The 26963-nt window shown below is 49.4% G+C and overlaps 2 protein-coding genes across 3 annotated transcripts in view; one reads left to right on the top strand and one right to left on the bottom strand.

The window, feature by feature from the left end:
* The window catches only part of ABCC6 (ATP binding cassette subfamily C member 6), a 65294-nt gene extending 42558 nt beyond the window's left edge, over positions 1–22736 (bottom strand). Inside the window, exons 1-9 of the mRNA XM_052635750.1 lie at positions 22701–22736; positions 21338–21520; positions 19779–19904; positions 19499–19627; positions 15948–16073; positions 13269–13330; positions 9556–9687; positions 5066–5269; positions 1161–1338 (exon numbers count right to left, since the gene is read on the bottom strand). Coding sequence (XP_052491710.1) covers positions 1161–1338; positions 5066–5269; positions 9556–9687; positions 13269–13330; positions 15948–16073; positions 19499–19627; positions 19779–19904; positions 21338–21520; positions 22701–22736 — 1176 coding nt within the window. The remainder of the gene's footprint in view (positions 1–1160; positions 1339–5065; positions 5270–9555; positions 9688–13268; positions 13331–15947; positions 16074–19498; positions 19628–19778; positions 19905–21337; positions 21521–22700) is intronic.
* Positions 22737–25780: 3044 nt separating this feature from the next.
* Positions 25781–26963, top strand: part of LOC128063884 (nodal modulator 1) — a 56546-nt gene continuing 55363 nt past the window's right edge. For both annotated transcript variants that reach the window (XM_052656724.1, XM_052656715.1), the window contains exon 1: positions 25781–26021. In XM_052656724.1, the coding sequence (XP_052512684.1) occupies positions 25857–26021 (165 nt within the window). In that variant the 5' untranslated portion in view covers positions 25781–25856. The remainder of the gene's footprint in view (positions 26022–26963) is intronic.

Raw genomic sequence — 26963 nt, 5'->3', positions numbered from 1 at the left:
CATGCCTCGGGCAACTAAGCCTGTGAGCCTCAACTACAGAGCCTGCACAGCAGAGCCCGTCCTCCACAACAAGAGAAACCACCACAATGAGGAGCGCACAGCCCGCAACTCGAGAGTGGCCCCTGCTTGCCGCAAATGGACAGAGCCCGAGCACAGCAACAAAGACCCAGCGCAGCCAAAAATAAATTAATTTTAAACCTGGTTAATACAGAAGCAGCCCAGAGGGCAGACTGGGGGGTCTGACCCATCAGGAGATGAAGAGGCTGCCCTGAAATTCTCCAAGAAATGGGAAGCGCAAAGCCCTTAGGCTGCCTTCCCGCAGCCTCAGCTCCACGTGTGGACTCAAAAGATGGGACAGGCCACACCCGTCCCCAGCGAGCCACGTGGTTGGGAACTCAGGAGCCACTCACACAGTCACCCTGGAGCTGTTCCCTTCGCTCCCCTCCTCTCCCAGGTGACAGCTCAGGTGTGAGAAAGTGACTCGGCGGGGACTGGGTCACCCTGGCTCAGAGGCTGCAGACCCAGAGGGGCCAACATGTTTTAGAGCAGCAGCCTCAGGGGCTTCGTTTCCAAGAATGACTGCACAGAGAGAAGCCCAAAGGGCTGGCTTCCCTCCAGGTGTCCCAGTTCACTGACAGAACTTCCAGCCCAGATTCCATTTACCAGTGGCTCAGGGGTCATTTCAACTGTAAGCAGTGCAACCTGGTCAAATAGCTGACAGTCTACCTTTATCTGGTTTCCACACAGCCCAAAGGTTAGTTCTTTATCCACAGAGAGACGGGCAGAAGTTCACTACATGAAGAATTGGGGGAAGGGTGCCCAGGCAGTGGGAACCACACGTGCAAAGGCCCTGAGGTAGAAGGATGCTTGAGGCACTGAAAGGAGACTGGTGCGGCTGTAGGAAAGGGAAGGAGGTGTGAAGGAAGCATGTGATGTAATCAGACAGAAGAGGTCTCAGGGTCAGATCACACAAGGTCTTAGAGAAATAACCAAGAAGGTGAGAGTGCAGTATGAGCAACTTTGAGAAAAGTGATGAATGAGTGTGCTTGGGGGCGCAGGTGAGAGTTCAGTGACATGGCTCTCCTTGGCTGGGACGTCTGTGTGTAAACTGGGACAGGCTGGAAAGAGAGGAAAGGCCACGCCCCTCCCCCGGGGCTCACCTTTCTGTACACCAGGCCAGTGACGGCCGTTCGCAGCCTCATCTGTAGCACCTTGAGTCTGTACATGTGCTGCTGCTCGAACAGCGTTTGCAGGCAGGCGGAGAGGAACATCAGCACGGCGAGGAGATAGCCTTTCCAGGCCGGGGTGTTGGGGTCCCCGATAAACTCCAGGAAGAGGCTTGCAGCAGGAGAAGGAGGGAGAAGTCGGTGAGAGAGGGTGCTCGTGGCTACTGCCTCTGCCTAAGCCTGGCCAGGTCTGGAGGACCAGACAGTACTGGAGGGTCTTTTGTTTTTGCAAAAACGGTTGCAACTATTTCTCCCACTGTCCACGCTCATTTCCACCATGACTTACACCTCCAATCAATAGGCGGAGTTTTTATCCTCACCTGTTATGGCTGAGTTGTGTCCCCCCAAAATGTATATGTTAAGGTCCTAACCCCCAGTGCCTGGGAATATGACCGTGCATTTGATGACAGGGCCCTTTAAAGAGGCGATTCAGTTCAAACGAGGCCGTTAGGAGGGGCCTGAATCCAGGACAACTGGTGTCCTTAGAAGAAGAGGAAATCTGGATGGACACACAAGAAGACCCCAGGGGTGCGTGTGTTCCGAGGAAAGAACACGTGAGGGGGCAGGGAGAAGGCAGCTGTGTACAAGGCAAGGAGAGAGGCCTCAGCGGAAACAACCTTGATCTTGAACTTCTTGCCTTTGGTGATGGGAAGACAAAAATGTCTGTTGTTCAAATGGGACCTAATTGAATTTAGAAGCTTTTGTACAGCAGAGGAAACCAGAAACAAAAATGAAGAGACCACCTCCAGACTGGGAGAAACGATGTGACCAACAAGGGATTCATCTCCAGAATCCACAAACATCGCCCACAGTTCAATATCAAAAAAACAAGTAACCCAAATAAAAAATGGACAGAAGACCTCAACAGACATTTCTCCAAAGAGGACACATAGATGGTCAAAATGCACATGAAAAGATGTTCAGCGTTGCTAATTCTTAGAGAAATGCAAATCCAAACTACAACGAGGGATCACTCCACACCAGTTAGACTTCGTTGTGCAGTCGCTAAGTCACGTCCAATTCTGTGCGACCCCATGGCCTGGAGAACACCAGGCTTTCCTGTCCATCACCATCTCCCGGAGCTTGCTCACATTCACGTCCATTGAGCTGGTGATGCCATTCAACCATCTCATCCTCTGGTCAGAATGGTCATCCCCAAAATGTCTACAAACAATAAATGCTGGAGAGGGTGTGAAGAGAAAGAGATCCCTCCTACACTGTTACTGGGAATGTAATGTGAGAGGGGTAGGAATGTGAGTGAAAGTCGCTCACTCGTGTCTGACTATTTGTGACCCCATGGATTATACAGTTCATGGAATTCTCCAGGCCAGAATACTGGGGTGGGTAGCCCTTCTCTTCTCCAGGGCATCTTCCCAACCCAGGGATCGAACCCATGTCTCCCACATTGCAGGCAGATTCCTTACCAGCTGAGCCACAAGGGAAGTCCAAGAATACTGGAGTGGATAGCCTATCCCTTCTCCTGGGGAAGAGAACAGTATGGAAGTTCCTTAAAAAACTAAAAATAGAACTACCATATGATCCTGGAACCCCACTCCTGGGTATATCCAGAGAAAATTATAATTCAAAAAGTGTCTGTGTGTGTGCTCCGTCGCTCAGCCATGTGCGACGCTTTGAGGCACCAGGGACTGTAGCCTGCCAGCCTCTTCTCTACGTGGAATTTTCCAGGCAAGAATACGGGAGTTGGGTACCATTTCCTACTCCAGGGGATCCTCCCAACCCAGGGATTGAACCCACATCTCTTGTGTCTCCTGCCTTGGCAGGATGATTCTTTATCACTAACACCATCCAAAAATATACATGCGCCCTATATTGTCACCCTGCTTATGTAACTTCTATGCAGAGTACATCATGAGAAACGCTGGGCTGGAAGAAACACAAGCTGGAATCAAGATTGCCGGGAGAAATATCAATAACCTCAGATATGCAGATGACACCACCATTATGGCAGACAGTGAAGAGGAACTAAAAAGCCTCTTGGTGAAAGTGAAAGAGGAGAGTGAAAAGGTTGGCTTAAAGCTCAACATTCAGAAAACGAAGATCATGGCATCTGGTCCCATCGCTTCATGGGAAATAGATGGGGAAACAGTGGAAACAGTGTCAGACTTTATTTTTTGGGGCTTCAAAATCACTGCAGATGGTGACTGCAGCCATGAAATTAAAAGACGCTTACTCCTTGGAAGGAAAGTTATGACCAACCTAGACAACATATTAAAAAGCAGATTACTTTGCCAACAAAGGTCCGTCTAGTCAAGGCTATGGTTTTTCCAGTGGTCATGTATGGATGTGAGAGTTGGACTGTGAAGAAAGCTGAGCGCCGAAGAGTTGATGCTTTTGAACTGTGGTGTTGGAGAAGACTCTTGAGATTCCCTTGGACTACAAGGAGATCCAACCAGTCCATTCTAAAGATCAACTCTGGGTGTTCTTTGGAAGGAATGATGCTAAAGCTGAAACTCCGGTACTTTGGCCACCTCATGCGAAGAGTTGACTCATTGAAAAAGACTGATGCTGGGAGGGATTGGGGGCAGGAGGAAAAGGGGACGACAGAGGATAAGATGGCTGGATGGCATCACCGACTCGATGGACGTGAGTTTGAGTGAACTCCAGGAGATGGTGATGGACAGGGAGGCCTGGCGTGCTGCAATTCATGGGGTCGCAAAGAGTCGGACACGACTGAGTGACTGAACTGAACTGAACTGAATGTTCATTGCACTATTTACAATAGTTAAGATGTGGAAGCAACCTAGGGTCCATCAACAGAAGAACAGATTAAAAAGATGGTGACTACTCAGCCATAAAAAAGAATGAAATAATGCTATCCACAGCAACATGGATGGACCTAGAGATTATCACACAGCGAAGTAAGCCAAAGACAAATACATGCTATCACTTATATGTGGAAGCAAAAAAAAATCATACAAATGAACTTACGAAACAGTAATAGACTCACAGACATAGAAGACCAACTCAGCGTTACCAAAGGGGAGGGGGAGGAATAAATTAAGAGTTTGGGATTAACTATTATAAAATAATAATGACCAACAAGGATCCACTGTACAGAATAGGGAACTATACTCAATAGTTTGTAATAACCTATAAGAGAAAAGAATCTGATGAAACTGAATCACTTAGTTGTGCATCTGAAACACAGCATTATAAACCAACTAAACTTCAATTTTACAAAAAAGAAATGACAGTAGAAAAGATAAGCACCGGAAAAAGGATTTCTGTTCAAGACATCCAGTCTGTAGTCCTTGGCTATGGCAGCTTGAGCAAAGTAACAGGCCATCCCTTGAATCTGGGCTGGCTGTACAACCAGCTTCGGCTTCAAGAGAAAAGGGCTTTGTCTAGAGACCCTGCCAAGCAGCCCTGTGAACAAGCTGGAAATCAGCCTTTTGAGGGTGACAGACCATCAGGGGAGAGACGAGGTGTCCCAGCTGAGACCACCTTGGTGACTGCAGACACACGACTGAACCCACCAAGGAAAGAACCACCCAGCTGAACCCAGCATGAACTGATGCCCCACACCATCACAGCTAAGGAAGCGGTTTGAAGCCCCTCACTTTGGGGGACTTTTGTGGTACAGTGAAAGCAAAGTGATCTAGTCAGGCCAAATTCATTCATTTTCCCTTCCCGAGGGAAAGGGGAGTCACTTTTTCATTTATTTCTGTTCTTCCTCAGCACCCTTTTCATCCACCCTCAGTGCCTTGAGCAACAAACGTCCAGGCAAGGGTGGAAGGAGGGTTGAAGGCCCACCAGGCCTGGAAGGACACTGTTCAGGGACCACCAGCCTCAACAAGGCACCCAAGGCCTGGACCCACCTGAGGAGCTTGGGCACCGTGAACCGGAAGACATCACCGATGATGAGGCTGAGGGTCCCCAGGAGGAAGGTGGAGCGGCCCACCTGCCAGATGGCCCTCAGCAGCGGGCCCCTCTGCCCCCGCTGTTTCGGCAAGAGGGTCTCCATCTCTGGGGCCTCCTTGTTATGGCTTCCTTTCCTTTTAAATGCTGTCGCCTTGGTGTGCCTTAGGGGAGAGAAGACATCAGCTCTGGGCCCTTTTAATAGACTGAAGGTTTATGTCCCCACCCCCGTCCCACCCACCACCCAAATTCATGTTGAATCTAATTCCCAGTGTGATGGTATTAGGAGGTGATTAGGTCATGTGGGTGCAGCCCTCATGAATGGGATTAGTGACCTTAAGAAAAAGACCCCAGAGAGCGGGTGTTACCCCATTTCACAGATGAGGAAACTGAGGCTCAGAAGGTAAAGCTGGGGAAGGATGCACGGTTGAGAAATGAAAGGGCTGGGATTCAATCTCAATCTTCACAGAATTTTCTGATCCCTTAGGCAGCCTACCCCAGCCAGCCCTGAGGTAGTTCAGAGCTCGTTGAGGACCAGTTTAGAATCATTGCTGAGGTCTGAGCCTGGCACCCCTGGTCTGAGTGAAACCACAGATGGAAGCTCTGGCAGCTGTGACGTCTAAGATCCCAGGCCCTGGGTTATCAGGGAAAGGTTCGGGGGAAGAAGTGGCAGGAGGAGCAGGGAGGCCCGAGGGCCCTTCCAGAGGCAGGCTTTGGCCGCAGGGAGAGCCTGGCAGCCACACGGTTGCTGGGTGGCCTTGGGCAGGCTGCTCCCCTCTCTGTGCCTCTGTATCCTCATGCAAAGATGGAGCTGGCCCCACTCTGGGTCCCTTCCAGCTCTGACAGCCTATGAAGTTATCAGAACTTCAGTGGTACTGAGAGCTGGGACCCAGAGCCAGGCACTGGGATCAGTCCTTCACGCACATAATCTCATCAACTCCTCTCGACCTCCCTGCCCCCTGGCTGTCACAGGGTCCCCATTTAACCTCAGAGGAGACGGAGGCTCTGAGAGGTGGTGATAGGTGCCCGAGGTCACACATGGAGGACGGAGCAGGGATTTGAGCCTAGAATTTTTTTTGAAGATTTTTTTTTTCATGTAGATAATTTTTAAAGGCTTTATGGATTTGTTACAACATTGCTTCTGTTTCATGTTTTGGTTTTTTCACTGTGAGGCACCTGGGATGTCAGCTCTCTGGGCAGGGATTGAACCTGCATCCTCTACACTGGAAGGTGGAACTCTTAGCCACTGGACCACCAGGGAAGTCCTGAACCCAGACCTTGACTCACAATTCACACAGAGCCCCCTCTCTCACCCAAAAATTAAAAAGAAAAAAACCCTTGATGAGTGTAGGTACCCAAGCCCTCACGAACGAAAGTCAAGGTCTTGCCCCTCCCCACTTGGCCCGGCTTGTGGTTTAGCTTGGCATCTCCCATGAGCTGTGGCTTGGCCTCTGTCATGAGCTGGGCATGGCCTGCCACTCGCATTTGGATACTTGGGTCTTGAATGCCAAAAGGATATTACCTTCTTATAAAGGCCATCCCTGCCCACCCCTGCCCACCGGATGGAATCATTTCATTTATCAGCCTCAGAGCCATGCTGTCTCCAGCTCCTGTTCTCATCTGTCTTGTTAGGACTCCAAGTGGGTAGACCGTGTTTTTTTTTTTTTTTTTTTCCTGCATAAAATCCTTCAACGGTTTAATAAAATGTCTCTATTTCTAGACACAGTCTTGTGTGGCCTGGCCCCCGCCCACTTCCCCACTTCCTCCTGGCCCTCTTTCCTGGGCTGGTTTTCTTTCCGCTCCTTGACACATCCGCAGCTCACCTTTCTCAGGCCTTGGCATGAACTGCCCTTGATCTGGAATGTGTCTGCCCAAGGCTTGACTTCCATTTCAGCATCACCTCCTCAAAGACACTTTCCCTACTGGCTCCAACTCCAGTAGCTCTGTTTCCCCATCCCAGACCCTTATTTCTGTCCCAGCACTGACTTCAACTTGCAAGTATCTGTCTCCTCCACCAAAAAATCAGCTTTCTGGAACCAGAGGCCTCAGCTGTCTTGTGTTCGGTTGTATCCCCATCCTCCAAACAGGGTTTGGCTGCCAGGCCCTCAGTCAAGCACCCACGGCCTGGGAATGGACTGACTTCTCCAGATTTCCTCCTGACATTCAACTTAACCCACTGGTTGCTTTTACTAGAATGCTGTGCAACTAGTCTCCTGGGCCCGTTTTGACAGAGCCGAGTTTCCAGTTGCCTTGCAGAGCAAATGGCCCAGCCCTCCTCCACGTGAGTGAGTTTAAGGATCAGTGGCGTTCCTGGGCCTCTTTCTTCAGAGAGACAACTTGCGATATCTCCGTTCCCTGCCCCCTCAACGCCAGCCTTTATACTCCCAGAGCGCAGCTAACGGGGTGAATACCCCTCCACCACAAGCTGGGCCTCCAGTCCCCCATTCCCCTCTCAAGAATCTTCTGAGCATCTCCTCCGGATGAAAAGTGTGAAAGTGTGAGTTGCTCAGTCGTGTGTAACTCCATGGACTATGGCTCGCCAGGCTCCTCTGTCCATGGAATTCTCCAGGCAAGAATACTGGGGTGGGTAGCCATTCCCTTCTCCAGGGGTCTTCCCGACCCGGGGATTCTTTACTCTCTGAGCCACCAGGGAAGGCCCCCTTAGGATGAAGGGGAAGGACAAATCTCAACTAGCAGTCCTAGGACAATTTGGTATTTTTAGCACAAAAGGCTACAAGGAGCCAGTCATTACCAACCTGCTTGCAAAGAAATAAAGAAATATTAGTTTACTACCTGTCTTGAAGCCTATCCCTACCCCCAGCCTCTGAGGCCAGCAGTATTTCTAATTCAGCCATTTTTCTAACCCTGCACTCACATCTCTACCCTGGTCATCCCTGTAGCCCCAAGATGTCGCCTTTCCTTGGCCCGGCAATCTAGGGATCAAACTCGGGTCTCCTGCATTGCGGGCAGATTCTTTACTGTCTGAGCCACCAGGAAAGCCACTAGACTTGTTGGCTGGTCTTTGGTGTCTGGTCCCAAAGCAATTTAGTGCCAGATCCAAAAATGACCACAGAGCAAGGGAGGGGGTGTGAGGGCCGGGTGTAGCTGGGGGATGTAAAAGGGAATGGTAGAGACTGTGGCAAAGTGAAGCACACACGCCCTGTCCTGCAGGGCAACCACTTCCCAGATCCATCCCGCTGTCACGAGGGATGCGACCTAACACTGCCATTCTACTTTAAGAGACACCCAAATTCCATATTTTTGTGACATCTCTAACAGCTTAAATGTTGGTGACTTACCCCCCAAAACAAAACAAAGCATAAACCTCAAACAACAGCAAGATACATGCCGGCCAAACACACCTGTGACCCCGACTTGGCCAGCAGACGAATCAGTCTGTGACCTAAGATGATGTCTTCACCCTTCCCGCAAAGGTTGCAACATCTTTCAGAAACAAAACCAAAGTTCTGTCCTGTGCATAAGCAGTGAGCTCAGAAAATGCCTGAGCCAGATCTCTGTATAAACCTGCCACTCTGCTTTCTTACTGTCAGTTGTTCACAGATTCTCAAACCGTCCTGGAGAATGCTTCTGCTGCAGCTCTAATACTGGGTGACCATGATTCTTATGCTGGCAGTGGAGAGCAGAGCTGGGAGAGGGTGGACAAGACCTCCAGGGACCATTGGGATGAACTCAAAACTCATTTAAGAGTGGAGGGGCAGTACAGCAAGATATGCCTGAGGTGAGAGAGAGCTGCTGTTTCGATTTGTCATATTCTTTATCCCTTTTGGAAAACATACACTCTTCCTTCCGGGAGCAGCCCCTCCCCTCCCTGTGTGGCTCTGATGCCAATCATGTGGCCTGCCCTCCAGCCATGGGATTGGCCCCTGAGAGGCACATGACTCAGCCAGCCAATCAGAGTCCTTTCTTGAGATTTTTTTAGGTGGATGGTGGGGAAGCGGGTGTTGAGTTGGCCTAGCATGGGACAGGCCTTATGGAGAGACCAGTGTCGGGACAACAGCTGAGCTTAGAGATGGAGGGAAAGAATTGAACATCACGCAAGTTCTGAATCCAGCTACACCTGAGGCCAGACCCACCTTCTCAGCTATATGAGCCAGTAGACTCTGTCTCTCTCTGGCTCCTTCTAATGTGTGGGATTTAGCCATCGATAACAGTAACCACGAGGTCCTAGAGTATGCAAGGGAACCTTGGCAGTCCTGCCACAGAGCTACTTTTGTCCGTGTCCTGAAACATCAAGCTCCAGTGAGGTCAAGCCACTTGTCCCAGGTCATCAACCACTCGACGGCAGGGCTACATTTAACCCAGGCTTAATTATACCTATTTGAGAACTTATTTCTCAGGGACTCAGCCCAGAGTAGGGGAGGGGGTGTTTGTAGGACCAAGGGCTTTGCTGACCAGCTTCGGGCTAAGCACCCACCTTCTACACACTCACCGCTGGGTGGCGCTGCGGTTCCTTGTCCATTCCTTTTCAAGCCGGGAAACCAGTTCTTCAGAGGAATTTTCGCTCCCAAGTGACCAGAGGTCTTTTGGCCCCAGAGGCCTCCTGTAGCCCTTCCAGACCAACCTATAAAAGAGGGCCACAACAGCCAGCCCTTCCCGCGTGCGCCTCTGCAGTGACCTGGCTTGGTAGATGTGTGGTCCCTGGTAAGTTGTTTACCTCTCTGCACCCCCGCTGGCCCCTCGGTACAAGGAGAGCAATTTATCTAACTGCACTAACAGTGGTAGGCGCTTCTCAGACTACAAAGATTATCTCATTTAATTCTCACATAAGCCTATATGATAGATTTCTATCGACCCATTTTACAGATGAGGAAGAAAACAGAGGCTCAGAGAGATTAAGTGACTTAACCAAGGAGTAACTACAAGGCGATCCAACCAGTCCATTCTGAAGGAGATCAGCCCTGGGATTTCTTTGGAAGGAATGATGCTAAAGCTGAAACTCCAGTACTTTGGCCACCTCATGCAAAGAGTTGACTCACTGAAAAAGGCTTTGATGCTGGGAGGGATTGGAGGCAGGAGGAGAAGGGGAAGACAGAGGATGAGATGGCTGGATGGCATCACTGACTCGATGGACGTGAATCTGAGTGAACTCTTGGAGTTGGCGATGGACAGGGAGGCCTGGCGTGCTGTGATTCATGGGGTCGCAAAGAGTCGGACACGACTGAGCGACTGAACTGAACTGACCCTGTAACAGGGGAAATAAGCCTCCCTAGGAATCAGAAGTCCAGAGTTGAAAACTATTACAGTGGAGGAAAATTGAACTTCTCCCCATTCTCCTCCTGGTTCACTGCTCCAGCCGCCTGGCCTCAGGACCTTTGCACATGCACGTCCCTCTGTTTAAAACTCTTTCCCTGACACTTCTCACTTGTCCTTCATCTCTGGCTTGGACACGATTTCCTTAAAAGCCCACTTGATGACCCCCACACCTGAGTCCAGGTAGATTCTCCCATTGCAAGATCCCTTAGTTTCCTGAGCTGTTTCTTTCTAATGCTTGCTGGGATGATCATTGTTTACTTTTTTTGGTCTGATTGTTTATTTAGTCTTTCTCTTCCATTAGCAGTAAGTTTCATGGAGACAAAGATTCTCCCTCTTCTATCATCACCTCCTAGCTCAGGGCATGTGTGTGCATAGGTGCCAAGTCGCTTCAGTTGTGTTCGACTCTTTTGTGATCCCTGGACTGTAGCCTGCCAGGCTCCCCTGTCCATGGGATTTTCCAGGCAAGAATGCTGGATTGGGTTGCCAGGGAATCTTCCTGACCCAGGGATCAAACCTGCATCTCTTATGTCGCCCGCATTGGCAGGCAGGTTCTTTACCACTAGCGGGCTCCGGGCACAAGATTTGTCAAATAAAATCACCACTTTTCAGTGTTGTGACCCTGGGCAAGTCACTTCCCAGCAATGGACCTCAATTTTCTCACCTTAAAATGAGAATGTTTTCTCGCGCTTGGGACTGCTATATGAGATGACTGTAGCTGGTGCACTGTTGAAGGAGGTCATTGAGAGGATGTGGCCACTGGTGGACCTATGACCTGGACCCGGGCAATCTGAGGCTCCTCCCTCCCCTGTCCTTGGAACATACGTTCTGTCCACTGTTCCCACATTAGGAGCTACTTTGAGAGTAAGTGTTAGACTACCTGGATGGTGTACATGTCTGAACCCCATTAAGGCTGCTCTGTAAATTCTAGGGAGTCCAGTGAGATGTACTCAGCTTGCAGGGCCCAAGACAAGCCTCGGATGTAAGATCCCTGGCTTGTTGTTAACCCTGCCTCCTTCCAGCCTGGAGTGGCTGCCTCTTCTGTCTCTCCTTGCCCTTGGTTACCTGAGGCCAGTTTTCAAACCAACACGCATACACAAGAAGTTAACTTCCCTGGTGGTTAGGAATTTAGCAATCCACCTTCCAATGCAGAAGATATGCATTTGAGCCCTGGTCAGGGGACTAAGATCCCATAAACCTTGGGGCAAATAGGCCTGCAGACCATAAAGAAAAGAAATTAACTACTGCAGACTTCCATAGCAGGAATGGTTTTTTTTCCCTTTTAGGTCTCTCATCGTTCTTGTGACACCAAGGAGGCCTTGTTTGGAGCTGGTCTTGAGCTCCTTTTTGAGACTGTTCAAGTTCCTTTTTCTAATACAGAGTAAACTCAGGCAAGCAACAGTTTGAATCCAGAAATTATTCATAATATTTGTTTTTCACTGAAACTACTTTTAGCATTCTACATGGCAAGGCATTCTAGATTTTTGTGATCTTGGTAGTGATAGAAAGTTTCCCTTATAAAAGGTTACTAAAGTAGAGAAAGGAGACGGAAATGGCAACCCACTCCAGTGTTCTTGCCTGGAGAATCCCATGGACAGAGGAGCCTGGCGGGCTACAGTCCATGGGGTCACAAAGAGTCAGACACAACTGAGTGACTAAGTACACACACACAAAGTAGAGAAAGCAAATAAATCTAAAGAAAAAACATTAAGTACATTGAGTATAAGTGATACCCAAATAAGGCAAAAAACTTGAGGAATGGCCCATAAATGCCTGCATTTGGTAAACAGCAGGCTAGGTTCTCTTCAGAGATGTTTAGCAAACTTCCAGGTTCTTTCCACCAATTCCATACCCTCCACCAATTCCATACCCTCGGAGTAGTCTTCGTTGTTGTTTAGTCGCTTAATCATGTCCGACTCTTGGTGACCCCATGGACTGTAGCCCTCTAGGCTCCTCTTGTCCATGGGATTCTCCAGGCAAGAATACTAGAGTGGGTTGCCATTCCCTTCTCCAAGGGATCCTCCCAACAAAGGGATCGAACCTGTCTCCTGCACTGCAGGAAGATTCTTTACCATCTGAGTCACCTGGAAAACCCTCATAGTTGTCTATCCTTCATTTATTAAACAACCAGTTTGTATAAAACTTTTTATGGGCCAGATTCTGTTCTAAGTGCTTCAGAAACCTCATTTCATTTAATCCTCAACCCTGTGAGGTAGATGCTATTATGATCCTCATTTGACAAGTGCAAGACTGACGCACAGAGAGGTTAAGTAGCTTGCCCAAGGTCACACAGCCAGGAAGTGGTGGAGACGGAATTCAAGTATGATCCGATGGCAGTGTGGTCAAGAGAGGTTCCAGGAAGTAGGTACGTCCTCCATGCCTGGTGTGCTAACCCTGGAGAAACATCTTCTCCACCAGCCTGGGAGCCTCTAGTGAGTTAAGATTTGGTCTTTTGCCTCCTCACCCTTGGTGCTTGGCAGATAGTATGTGCTTATTAAACACCTACTATGTTGGTGGAAGGACTAGATAGAGATATGATTTTATTGAGTGCCTTCTATATACAAGCACTAAGTACTTTACATTTAATGAAGGTAGAGTTGTTCCCATTTTACAGAGGGGAAAACTTAGACTAAATGCTTGTGATGTGGCCAGCTAAGAGACAGAGCCAGGACTCCAATCTCACTCCAGTGAGTGAGTGGCAATGGGATATGGATGGTGGACGCACTAAAATCCCAGCACCCAGGCTGGGATGGAGAAAGCCTGGCTGACTTTGGTAGGCTTGGGGAAATCTTTCGGAAAGAGCTGTGGTAACAAATAAGAGCGGCACATGTAGGTGGGTGGGGGCACCCCCCCTACCCCCACCCCCGGCCCCTTCCCTGCTACTTTACTTACCCAGAAACCCACCAGAACATGGCCTTGGAGGGGAAGGAGGCCCCAGCCTTAGGACATGGATTCTGCAAAGACAAAAGATTTAGAAGTGGGAGGACTTGGTCTCATAATCCATGGCCAGTATGTGGCAAGCAGAACTAAGGGCAGGAAGACAGAATGAACTGACAACAAGCTTAATACTGAAAACCAGACTGAGATGTCCTGTATACTTCACCACTGCTGCTGCTGCTGCTAAGTCGCTTCAGTCGTGTCCGACTCTGTGCAACCCCATAGACGGCAGCCCACCAGGCTCCACCATCCCTGGGATTCTCCAGGCAAGAACACTGGAGTGGGTTGCCATTTCCTTCTCCAGTGTATGCATGCATGCTAAGTTGCTTCAGTTGTGTCTGACTCTGTGTGACCTCATGGACAGCAGCCCACCAGGCTCCTCTGTCCACGGGATTCTCTAGGCAAGAGTACTGGAGTGGGTTGCCATGTCCTTCTCCGATCCTTAACCACAATAGATACCAAAGGGCTTGGTGCTTCCTAGCAGGCAAGGCAAAAAGGGATTTGGTCACAGGACTGAAAGTGCCTCAGTTCAGTTTAGTTGCTCAGTCGTGTCTGACTCTTTGCAACCCCATAATCGCAGCATACCAGGCCTCCCTGTCCATCACCGACTCCCAGAGTCCACCCAAACCCATGTCCATTGAATTGGTGATGCCATCCAACCATCTCATCTTCTGTCATCCCCTTCTCCTCCTGCTCTCAATCTTTCCCAGCATCAGGGTCTTTTCCAATGAGTCAGCTCTTCACATCAGGTGGCCAAAGTATTGGAGTTTCAGCTTCAACATCAGTCCTTCCAATGAACACCCAGGACTGATCTCCTTTAGGATGGACTGGTTGGATCTCCTTGCAGTCTAAGGGACTCTCAAGAGTCTTCTCCAACACCACAGTTCAAAAGCATCAATTCTTCGGTGCTAAGCTTTCTTTATAGTCCAACTCTCACATCCATATATGACCACTGGAAAAACCATAGCCTTGACTAGACAGACCTTTGTTTGGCAAAGTGATGTCTCTGCTTTTGAATATACTCTCTAGGTTGGTCATAACTTTCCTTCCAAGGAGTAAGCGTCCTTTAATTTCATGGCTGCAGTCACCAACTACAGTGATTTTGGAGCCCAGAAAAATAAAGTCAGCCACTGTTTTCACTGTTTTCCATCTATTTGCCATGAAGTGATGGGACCGGATGCCATGATCCTCGTTTTCTGAATGTTGAGCCTTAAGCCAACTTTTTCACTCTCCTCTTTCACTTTCATCAGGAGGCCCTTTAGTTCTTCTTCACTTTCTGCCATAAAGGTGGTATCATCTGCATATCTGAGGTTATTGATATTTCTCCCAGCAATCTTGATTCCAGCTTGTGCTTCCTCCAGCCCAGTGTTTCTCATGATGTACTCTGCATAGAAGTTAAATAAGCAGAGTGACAATGTATAGCCTTGACGTACTCCTTTTCCTATTTGGATCCAGTCTGCTGTTTCATGTCCAGTTCTAACTGTTGCTTCCTGACCTGTATACAGGTTTCTCAAGAGGCAGGTTAGGTGGCCTGGTATTCCTGTCTCTTTCAGAATTTTCCACAGTTTATTGTGATCCACACAGTAAAAGGCTTTGGCATAGTCAATAAAGCAGAAATAGATGTTTTTCTGGAACTCTCTTGTTTTTTCAGTAAAAGTGCCTAGGTAAGAACTAACAGTTGCTCAGAACAACTTAATAAATACTGAGACCAAGAAGTTCTCAAAGCAAGGACCATGCATGACACCAGCAATGTTTTCAACAGTATCCTTCAGTGAATGTGACAAGGAGGTGAAGAAGAGGTGAGATTTTACCAGTGGCTCCAGGAAAACTGCACAGATTTAAACTCTTCACCAGTAGGGCATGAGAATGCTCACTGCACCACATCTTTGCCATCAGCGTGTGTTATCAATTTTAATTTTTTCCTGCTACTCATTGGACAAAGTCCTGTTACATTTTAACTTAATTATTCAAACTGTTGAGCATCTTTTTAGATGATCTCCACTCAACTGTCTTTTTCTCAGAGAATTCTTTCCAGATTTCACAGTGTTATCTGCTGTAAACTCTTATGGACCATGAACTTCTATGGAGCACTTCTATTGAGCAAGTCACTTTAATCCTGAATTTTTATGATGATGAGTTTTAATTTTCCACACATTTGGGTAATTGTGTGATTAATGGTTCCGCTAGTGGGTATTAGTCGCATGAGGACAGAGACATCACTTTTTACTAAAGATCCTCAGTACTGAGCTGGCACACAGAATAGGTTGGCAAACTACAGCCCCCAAGCCAAATCTGGCCCACTGTTTTTTCTCTGCGAATAAAGTTTTACTGGAACACAGCCATGTTCCTTTGTTGACATATAGTCTGTCTGCTTTTTGCAAAACCTGACCTCCGTAGCTGCCATACAGAGACCATATGGCCCACAAAGCCCAGAATATTTTCTATCTTGGACAGAAAGAGTTGGCCAACCCGTGGCATAGAGTTGATATGTAATATGGTTTTGGCTGAATGAATTAAAAAAAAAAAATAAAGGCCTGTGCTTTAATTTAACTTCCTTCCATCACTTGGGGGGCACTGAGGACCAGAAGAGGAACAGGGACAAGCAAGGCATTGGTTGGAGACGTGGTGACTTACAGCCTGTGGGGGCCTTTTCGGGAAAAGCGGGGGTTGATCAGCAAGGCAAGACAGTGCAAACTGCGCCATCACCAGAGACAAGTACAGGTAGGGTGACAGGTGGCGGAAAGGGTCGCTCTGGAAATCCTGCGGGAGAAAGCGGGAGAAAGCAGAAGTCTCACTGAGTCGGGGCTTAGGAGAAGCAGAGACTGGGGAGGGTGTCAGGAAGGGGAAAAGGGATGGAGGCGGAACGGGGTTTTTGATGCTGGGAGCAGTGCCCGGCTGGGGGCTGGAGCCACCACGTTTGAGAGTCAGAGCCCCCAGCCTTCCTGGCCTTGAAAACACTTGGCTTACACAGATTCTGTCCAGACAAATGGGCAGGCAGGGAGTGTGCCCTTAGGTGACCACTGGCCTTAGCCACCAGGACACAAATTGAAGGACTCTTTGTCCTTCTCCCTGGGCAACAAAGGAACCCCACCCCCCAATCTCCCGTCCCAGTCTCTGTGGCCAGTGTTTTCTGGTTTAAGAAGGGAGCTGGTTTCAGGGAGCATTCACTCTGCCTCGGGCACATGCTGGAGTCTTTACACACACTGTCTCGTCAATTCCCCCCCGACCCTGCCCCAGCTGGGGTTTACTTGTTCTGTGTTACTCATTGGGAAACCGAGGCTCAGAGAAGTGGCAGTACCTTGCTCAAGGCCACACAAATGATCTGCTCCAGATCGCGAGCTCTTGCTGCCCTGCCATGATTGCTTTTGCACCCCCTGCCCTTTCTGGCCAGAGCACCCTAACTCTTCCCCTCATGCTCAGGTATGAGGTTTATGTAGAGCTGATTCCATCCTGGGGGGCGGGCAGGGCAGGCAGATGATGGAGGCCTGACCAACGAGCATGTTCCCGTCCCTGGCTACCGTGCTTGGGCTAGGAACAGACGCAGGACCTGCGCTGGACCAACGAGAGCTGGACCCATCAGGAGATCTTCCAGGTTTGCTATATTTGTGAAGCGAAAGCCTGGAATAATTGGGGCTCTCCTTGCCATCCCATTGGAGAGTGAAGCCAAGAGGCGAGAGCCAAGGGACAGGCAGAAATGGAGCTCTAGCTGAGTTCTCTGAATGTCTGGGCCAGCTATGCCTACTAGCAGGTCCCAGGTATGTGAGCTAATAGATACCCTGGGACTTTTCCCCCTTGAGCCAGTGTGAACTGAGTTTTTATGTTTTTAAACAAGAGCCCAAGTTTCAGATCACAATTTCTCTATTGGATTTTTTCCTTCCCTGTTTTTGGTTTCGTTTTGGGGGACAGATACTAGACAATTTGATAGTGCAGCTACATTACTCCCCATAGTGTCATTTTTACTATCGTTCCTGTCGGAAAGGTTGTCCTGAATTTGGGTGAGATGGACTTTGGCTGCATGACCTAGAGGAAGTCGTTTACTTCTCTAAGGCTTAGGGTTCCTCATCTTTAAAATGGGATCATTCAGATCTTCACTGAATTCATGACATCAAGTGCCTGCCACAGGGCCTCGCACATGGAGCTCCAGAGCATATATAGTCCCAATATTAGTCTTTCAGTGCTGTGTTCCAAACAGCTAGCTGCTAAGTCAACGTAGAAAGCTGCTGCTGCTGCTGCTAAGTCGCTTCAGTTGTGTCCGACTCTGTGCGACCCCAGAGACGGCAGCCTACCAGGGTCCCCCGTCCCTGGGATTCTCCAGGCAAGAACACTGGAGTGGGTTGCCATTTCCTTCTCCAATGCATGAAAGTGAAAAGTCAAAGTGAAGTTGCTCAGTCGTGTCCGACTCTTAGCGACCCCATGGACTGCAGCCTACCAGGGTCCTCCGCCCATGGGATTTGCCAGGCAAGAGTACTGAAGTGGGGTGCCATTGCCTTCTCTACCCTCTCATAAATCAGTGAGGGCCTGGGGGCTATTCCCATTAGTTACAAAAGTTGCTTTGTTAAAAATCTGTCCTTTAGGACAGAAAGTGTTTCTCTGCCTTCTTCTTTCAGGAGCCGGAGGGAGTAACCATATGAAATGCTGACCAGCAGACTCTGATCAGTTTCCTGATCAGACGTCTTGGGTGAGCATACCAGCCATGCAAGCGGTTTTCAACCGGGGGTGACTTTGCCCCCAGGGGACACTTACCATTGTCAGGAGACCTGTCAGGTTTCCGTAATGGGGTGGTACTACTGGCATCCAGTGGGGGGAGACCAGGGATGCTATTCAACATCCCACAACACACGGGACAGCTCCTCTCCGCCCCCACCCAAGAGGGAAGTAGGTAACCGGTGCTGAGGTTGAAAAACCCTGGTTGAGGTTATAGATTTTTCTCTTTGCAGATCACGCCCCCTAACATGGAAATACAGGTGAGTGTGCAAAATGAGTGTGTAAATACAGATGCATGAGGGCACGGGTAAAGGTGGAGAATAAGGAGAGACACGCACTTACGTGGCATCAGAATGAACACAGCTGTGTGCCAGAGGAGGTCATCCAGAGGACGTGACCCCTGGCTGACCTGGGAGCTGGACCCAGAGGTTCCTCACCCCCACTTGCCACTCCCGTCCTTGAAGTGTGCATTCTGGCCACACTGTTCCTGCACTAGGAACTACTTCAAGGATGCCACCTTGAAAGAGCAATGTGTTGGTGAGATCCACTGGATGGCACATATGACTGAAGCCTGTTAAAACCTCTATAAACTGTTAAGTTTCTGGTGGGCAGGTGCGGAGATCAATGTATTTTGCAGCGGCCAAGACAAGCATCTTCCATAAGTTCCCTTGCTTATGAGAATTGTCACCTTCCAACTGCAGTGGCGGCCTGTTTCTTTGCTCTCTCTTGGCCCTCCAGATCTGGAGTTGGTTTCTAATTTCACCCGGGAACCCCTGAGGTTTTGAACCAACAGTGTGTCGGTGCCCATGCAGTGTGTGTGTGTGTGTGTGTGTGTGTGTGTGTGTGTGTGTATGAGTGTGGGACATTTGTGCACAAGTCCTGTAGGAGCTTGAAAGCGTAGACACAACTGGATGGCAGCAAGTGTGAGTGCAGGTGAGTGTGTGTGTGTGTATGGTGTATGTGATGTTTTGGAGTCTGTGGTTGTGCGATACACGAATGAAAAAAAGTGAAGTGAAAAGTGTTAGTTGCTCACTGGTGTCCAGCTCTTTGCAACTCCATAGACTGTAGCCCGCCAGGCTCCTCTGTTGCTGGAATTCTCCAGACAAGAATACTAGAGTGGGTTGCCATTTCCTTCTCCAAGGGACCTTCCCGACCCAGGGATTGAACCTAGGTGTCCTGCATTGCAGGCAGATTCTTGACCGTCTGAGCCACCAGGGAAGCCCAATGTGTGAATGGGGGCATACAAGTGTGTGCAAGTGAAGTGTGTGACTTGAGTGTGTAAGACAATAAGAATTTCTGTTGATAAAAAGGTATGGGGTGATAAGAACGTCTATGTGAAATGCCTGTGTGTGTTGCTTGAGTTTCAGTGCTTGCAGAGTGTGTGTCTCTGCAAGGAGAATAAGCCGTGGTGGAAGCGGGAGGATGAAGGATGGGACCCAAGGCCTGAAACCACCATACTGGTTCCCGGAGCCCCCACTTACCCCTTGCGAGGCCTGCTGGGTGGCGCTGGTGGCTGGGAAGAGAAAGCAGAGTAGCCAGTACCCGAAGAGCACCCCAGACGCCTGGACGCCCTTCTTTCTCTCGGCATGGATCAGGAACACGGCGAAGCTCTGGACAAGAGGGTCGGGTGGGAGGTGGGCCGGGGGTGGAGGAGGCTAGGGGAGGAGAGGGTCGGGAGGGAGCCCCCTCTGTCCCACCCCTCCACCGGGGCAGGAGAAGCAGCAGCCAGGAGCAAGCCAGCAGGTCTGGGCCACGACTCACCATTGTGGTGAGCCACACCGTGGGGTGTATGAGGAACTCGAGGGCCTGGGGCGTTCCCTGCTGGATTCTCCAAAGAGTCACAGACACGCTGGAGGTACACAGGATTATGAGGGTGAACCCAAGAACCTGGGGAAACAGGCTGGGATAAGGCTGGTGGGGGAAAGAAAGATGGCAACCTTTATGCCAGTCCCTGCCAACTGGACAGGGACTCCACGTCCAACTGGACAGTGGCCCCAGGTGGGGCACTGTAATGTACCAGCATGACCACTGAACAGGCCGACGTGAAAGAAAAACTCTGTAAGGGGTGATGCAGCTCAAGCTTGACCTGTAACTGTCACATACATAATGCACCATACAAATAACGTCAGCGGTTTCCAAAATGCCAGTGGTGCTCCCACAATGCACAGGAGGGTGCTTCGGGGATGAAGGAACAGCATGAAAAGCTATTTACTCTCCAGGTGAAAAAGTTATACCCTCTTTAAGTCTCTTTCCATCCCTACTGTTAAATCAAGGAGGGACTCTCTGTTGGGACTGATACGTTTCCAGGCCTTCTTTGACCGAGCTGCCATCGGTCAAATCGGTCTCTCTTTTGGACAATCAAGAAGGGGAGAGAGCACACACACGCAGACCTGGGAGCCTCGGAGAAACCACCGAACATGTCAGTTAGTCTTAAGCAGGAGTCAAAACTACCATCGGCGGTCTGAGTTTGGCCTCTTGTCTGTTGTTGTATCACCTCGGAACTAAGAGTGGGTTTCCCATTGTTCACTCATTGAACGAAAATTTGACGTGACATTGATACGAAGTGCAAATTTCTGTAACTATAAATGAAGTTTTACTGAAACACAGTGATGTCTACTTGTTTACTGTTTCTCGTCTGTGGCTGCTTTACTGCTGCAAGAGCAGAATTGAGTAGTTAAGACAGAGACCACACATCCTTGGAATCTCAGACAAGTACTGATACTCTCTGGCCCTTTAAGGAAGAGTGTGCTGACCCTGGAGAGGTGGTTGGCAAGAGGTCAAACATTTACAAGGTGGTGTGGGAGTAAATGAACCATGGAGGGTGCGCTTCTAGAGGTTTGGGGAACAGGAGAATGAGCAGAGACGCTCACATTTGGAATGCCAGTGTTTTTCTAACACTGGACAACAACTACACACCAATTTTAAGGAGTGTTTTTTAGTACTGCCCGGAGGGGAAACACAAAAATCAATGCCTCAGTGTTAACATTTAAAAGGTGCATCCTGGTGTGGCTCTAAAATCACCGTGTGTATCTCAGGAGTGTACACCGCACACTTTGGGGAATGCCAGGCTGTGGTAGCCATAAACTCGTCTGGATGTGTGTGGGTGTCTGCGGGTGTGTTTGGGATGTACGGTTTTTATTATCTGTGATGATTGGTTTGAGAGCGTCTATGCCACTGAGTTTCCCTCTGCAGCCTCTGGATATTGCTCTATTTGATTAACAGGGTCCCATGTGTCCACTTTGGGGTCTCTACCTGATTCTGGCCTGCTCCCCCAACCCCTGACCATTGTCTGATTATAGGCTCCCAGAGGAAGGGGCTACCATCTTGGCCTTGAAGAGGCGGGACATTTGGATGTAGCCCTTGTCATGGCGGTGGATGTAGAGGAGGTGGATGGGGCCAAGGACCCAGAGGTACATGGGGGGCACCCAGACTCCTGCTGTTTTCAGGAAGCACAGGCTCAGCAAGCGGGCAGCGGCAGGCTCAGGCTCCGTCTGGTTCCAGACCTGAGGGAACACCAGGGTGACCCTTATGATGGTACAATGCAGGGGTCCCAAACTCACCACTTGGGGGGCCAGGCAACTCTTTGGACCCCCAATATTTACATGAAAAACATGCTAAGCACTTTTTGTTGTTGTTCGGTCACTGAGTCACGTCCAACTCTTTGCAACCCCATGGACTGCAGCATGCCAGGCTTCCCTGTCCTTCACTATCTCCCAGACTTTGCTCAAACTCGTGTCCATTGAGTCGGTGATGCCATCCAACCATCTCATCCTCTGTCGTCCCTAGAGTACTTCATAAGTGAGTAACTCCGCTGACCTCACCCAACTGGACAGGGGTGGTGCTGGGATCTGAACCAAGGCAGTTGGGTCCCAGAATCTAGGACACCTGGGATCCATGATGAGTGCTGGGCACAGACTTAAGACCATTCTGCTGTTGTTGTTTGGCAGCTAAGTCACGTCTGACACTTTGTGACCCCAGGACTGCAGCCCTCCAGGCTCCTCTGTCCATGGGATTCTCCAGGCAAGAATTCTGGAGTGGATAGCCATTCCCTTGTCCAGGGGATCTTCCCAAGCCAGGGATCGAACTCATGTCTCCTGCATTGGCAGGTGGATTCTTTACCACTGAGCCACCAGGCAAGCCCTAAAACCACTTTAGGAGGCAGGTATTACTGTTCCCACTTCATAGACCAGGAACCTCAGAAGCTGGGAAGGTAACAGGCTCTTTTAGGCCCACGCAAATAGGAAGGGCCAGAGCTGACTCCGCGCTGGCCTGGCTAACTCTGAAGCTTGTTCTACCAGAGGTCTCCATCTGTACTTCTTACCTCAGATCTTCTGCTGGCCTTTTCTAACCAGAGAAGTGTGAATGTGAATTTCAGAAAACAGGGTTGCTTTAATTCTCTCCCTCCTACAGCAATGCCACCCTCCCACTAGAGACTTTTGCTGAGGCAGGAACCAGAGACGTGGGGAGTCCTGTAGCTGGGGGTGTCTAGAGGCCCCTTTCACAGGGTTGGTCTCTTTGGGGAACAGCTTGGTTAAGGAGATCGCCCAGCCTTGCTGTTAGCCTGGCACATCTGTTACCCTCCCGGGGGTCCGCCCCTCTCCTGTATCGCAGCCCGAGAGAGATCTGTCCAAGAGATCTCTCGAGCCAGCCGGAGAAGGAGTGCAGCGGGGTGGGGACACTCACCCCCGGGCCCGCGCAGAGCTCGCCTTGCCCGGCCATCGGGCGCCGTCCGTCTGTTGGTCTGTCTGTCGGGGTCCGAGGACGGCTTTCTTGGCCGCGTTCCGGCGGGGGGAAGGGGCGGGGATTCGAGTTCTCGGATTGCGAGGCCGGGGGCAAGGTCCGGCCGGGCGGCGGGGGTGGGGCCCGGAGGGGTGAAGCGAGGCGAGGTGGCGAGGCGCTCAGGACGGCCACCCAGGGCAGCGAGGGCGGGGATCCCGGAGCCCCAGAAAGTGCGGCGATGTCTGCATATAACCCCCTTTGCCCCTGGCGCAAGTGTCATCCTGAACTTCCCGAATACTCTGGGTCAGCAATTCCAGGAATTTATCTAGATAAACGAACCCAACAGGTGTGCACAAGTCCAGCGACCGACGGAATGGGGGATGGGAGGACCCCGGGTTAAGTTTGGAGCCGCAGCCCCCTCACCTGTGGGACCGACCCTGTCTGCCTCTAGGATGGTGGGAAGATTTTAAGATTACTAATAAAACGTCTAGCAGAGTGTTTGGCACACTGTAAATGGTCAATCAGAGTTAACTTTTATTAGCATTCGTAGTATGATTTCATCCCTAGGTTACTGAGCAGTGGTTCAAAGTGCCATTGAAGAAATAGGTTTAATACGTTAAAATGGTTACTGAATGCTAAGCGAGAAAAAAAAAAGATTATAATACAAAATAGTTTATGATATATGTGCAAAGAAAAAAAATAGTATATGCTTAAGTTAGGGAAAGTGGGGACTGAATTCAAGTCATTTACGTTTTTCTTCTGGGTCTTAAAAGTAATGTGTGTCCCAAGCCAAGCCTTCTTTAGGGAAATGACTTTATGTAACATATATGCATAGACAAAACGATGGAAATGCATTAAAGCAGTGGTCATGGAACTCCTAATTTTCTATTGTTTTTCCTTGCGTTCCTTTTTCTATTTTCTTTTCTTCTGCAATGACCATGTATTCCCTTTCAAGACAGGAATAAAAGACTGAGCTTTTTCAGACAGACAAGAACAGGTGCTCAGTTTGAGTGAAGAATGAAAATCCTTTGCACTGTCCAGGCTGCGTTGTTACTTTGGTGTCTTCTTTTTCTCTTGCCCTTTTCAGGGCCTCTACAGCAGGAGCTCCCTGGTCTTTTCTCCCCTTCCTTTCCTGAGATTCCTCAACCCTCTTCTGGGGCCCCGGCAGTATGCTTTCAGCTGTCTTCCTGCTTGGGTCTTCTGAAAGAGCAGGGATGCAAAAACTCAAGGCTTTTTCTTGAAGCTGAGTGTGGCAGGTCTGCTGTTTACATTCTGATCATCTCTGTTTGTTTGAGGTGGTTTTGGTGAAGGCTGATGGAAATTATCAGGAGACTTGAGGACCGGCCCCCCTCCCAGTCCCCACTGCAACTGGACATGGTCCTAGAGCTTTATTTCTTTGTATATATGAAGATGAATTTGAGGGAAATGATGAAGGTTTGAGGGGGGATGGTCAGATAGGCAGAAAGCACACAAGAGGAAATCAACCAGGTAAGCCAAGAACAGAACTCAAATATCCCAGAACCTACTTCCAGCTCTCTGAACAGCACATGGCTGAGTGCCGAGCTCTGGTGGTGGTGGTTTAGTCGTTAAGTCATGTCTGACTATTGCAACCCCATGGATTGTAGCCCATCAAGCTCCTCTGTCCATGGGATTTCCCTGGCAAGAATACTGGAGTGGGTTGCCATTTCCTTCTCCTGGGGATCTTTCTGACCCAAGGATAGAACCCAGGTCTCCTGCATTGCAGGCAGATACTTTACTGACTCAACCACCAAGGAAAACCCCAACCCTAGATAAGTCCCCTTACCTCTCTGGGCCTCCATTTCCTGTCTGTAAAATAAGATGATTCCATAGGCCAAGCACTTCCTAATTGATGACTTTCAATCCCCTGGTATTTGCTAAGACAAACCAGGGATTTATGTTAGGAAACAAATGGAAACATCTGTTTTAATTGTAATGATAAATAATGAACCTCTAAAAAATAAAACAATTACTTAAATGGTTTCTCTTTATAATCAGTGAGTTGAGAGTCTCACTGTATTTGGAATGAGAATGAAGAGAGAGAAATCAGATGCTCTTGGCTGAGATCCTCTAGGGGATGTATCCTTCCATTGTTGCCACTGTGTAGTTTAGTGATTCGTAGTTGCACAGTGCTTGAGTCTTAACCACAGTGGCAAATTTCCGTGGGAAATCTCTTTACTTCATCATTTAGGAGCAAGGTATAAAAACTATCAAAGTAAAAGCACTTGATTTTCTTGAGTGAAATGGAAGAATTTCAAACATCTGGTCAGAAGGGCAGTTTTTGTCTATTTTGATATAGTGACTTGTAGTTCATCTTCATTATGGTATACATTCAGTCTTGAGACAAAACATAACATGCTGATTTTTGAACTGATTTTCAGACAGATGCTTTCAGATGATTTTCATGCATCACCTCACAGAGCTAGTTCAAAGTAAGTCAAACTGCATGTATATTTTGCTTCCTAGGGGAAAACCCTCAAAGTTTGTTTCTATAAAAATGTTACTAGAGGTGGGATTAAATACAATTTAAATATTTTTTTAATATTATGCTGAACTTAAACGACATGTTTTGCTTTAAAAAAAGCTAATTGATCATTTATCATGGAAAGTTACCCAGTCAACATAAATCCCTAAAAGGGGTTTGAGATTATACATCACTTGTGAAATTTACGGGTCAAATAGATTCGGGAAATTTGTTGGATACTTCGATCCATAGTCTCTCGTCATTTCCAGTTTCAGTGCTATTGAATTACAAAGTAGGGGATTTGGAATTCCAAATTCCTAATTCCAAACTAGTAAACTACGAAATTCAACTTTGCAGTTGACGCCTGTACATCCGCACCTTGCAACTGTACCTGCCAGAAGGTGCGCGGAGTCCTCCAGGCCTCCAGAGGGCACCAATGATCTCCTTTCATTGCTGCGCTTGTACCGTAGTTATTTGGTCTGGGGGAATAGCCGTGGGGGCGGGACGCTCATGCGCGGTCGCGGCGGGGGCGGGGACAGGGCTGTCAGTTGCCATCGGAGGAGGAAGCGGGCGGCAGCGTGCGGAGTGAGGGGCGGGACCCGGAGGCCTGCGGAGGTTCAGGCTGCAGAGGCCGGGCCATGCGGGGCCGCCGGGGTATGCGGCCCCCCGAGCCGGCGGTGGTGGCCGCCACCGTTCTGCTGCTGCTGAGCGGGGTAGAGCCCGCGTGCGGCTCCGAGGACATCGTGGTGGGTTGCGGGGGCTTCGTCAAGTCGGACGTGGAGATCAACTACTCGCTCATTGAGGTGAGTGCCCGCCCCGCGGCCCGGAGCTCGGTGTGTGACCCGGGGCCGGGCGCACAGCCTCGTTGAGCCGCGATGGTCTCGCCTCCCAGGCGATTGCCACCCCCCCTCCCCGCAACTCCCCGCATTCTGGGAGCCCTTTCTTCTTGAGAGGCGCTGCTTTCTGCGGGCTCTCCGCTGGTCTCCTCCCCGGTAGCGCTGGAGTGGGGGTTCTTATGTTGGGGTCAGCTACGCGGTGGGGTGGGGGTGGGGTGCGGAGCTCTGAAGGTGTGAACATATGGGTGTGAAGGACGTTTTTGGTGACGATGATAATGGTTTATAACTTTTGTTAGGTCACACAAAACTAAGGATCCTCCAGATCGAGACCCCAGGTACTTAAGAAGGTAAACTCCAGATCCCCACAATGCAGGCCCGAGATCTCTTAAAACCCACTCTCAGCAGAACGCAGACCCCAGATCCTCAAACCCCCAGGAACCCAGACCTTCTGAAACTCAGATTTCCTGAAACCGATATTCCAGAACCTAGAGACTGCAAGTCTTAACCTCCACAGCACTGAGTTACCCCCAGATTCTAATCGACCATTCCTCCTGCCCTCTGGGAAGCTTTAAAAGAGCATGAATTCTCATCCCAGAGATCATGACCCAGTTACTGTCGATTGGCAACTCTGGGGCTGGGAAACTATTTTTAATCTCCCTGATAATGAAGAGTTGTGAGTGCCCTGATCGCTGGGTAGTTATTGGAATTACACAAGAGATTTCTGCCGAAGTCTTTTTATTAAGTTGCAAAGCTCTCTACAGTCAGATGGTTATTAGCTCAGTGGAATTGTGACCCAGAAAGCTTTTGTGAAGAGGAAGGGAGATAGATGGAGGTGGGCATAGAAAATCACTTGCAGGACAGATAGGAAGGGACCCCAGGGAGGGCTGGCCTCTATTTTAGGAGGGTAGT

The sequence above is a fragment of the Budorcas taxicolor genome, chromosome 2, assembly GCF_023091745.1.
Source record: "Budorcas taxicolor isolate Tak-1 chromosome 2, Takin1.1, whole genome shotgun sequence".
NCBI classification, from domain to species: Eukaryota; Metazoa; Chordata; class Mammalia; order Artiodactyla; family Bovidae; genus Budorcas; species Budorcas taxicolor.
Note: the sequence above shows the minus strand (reverse complement) of the source record. Positions and strands in the feature narration are given on the sequence as shown.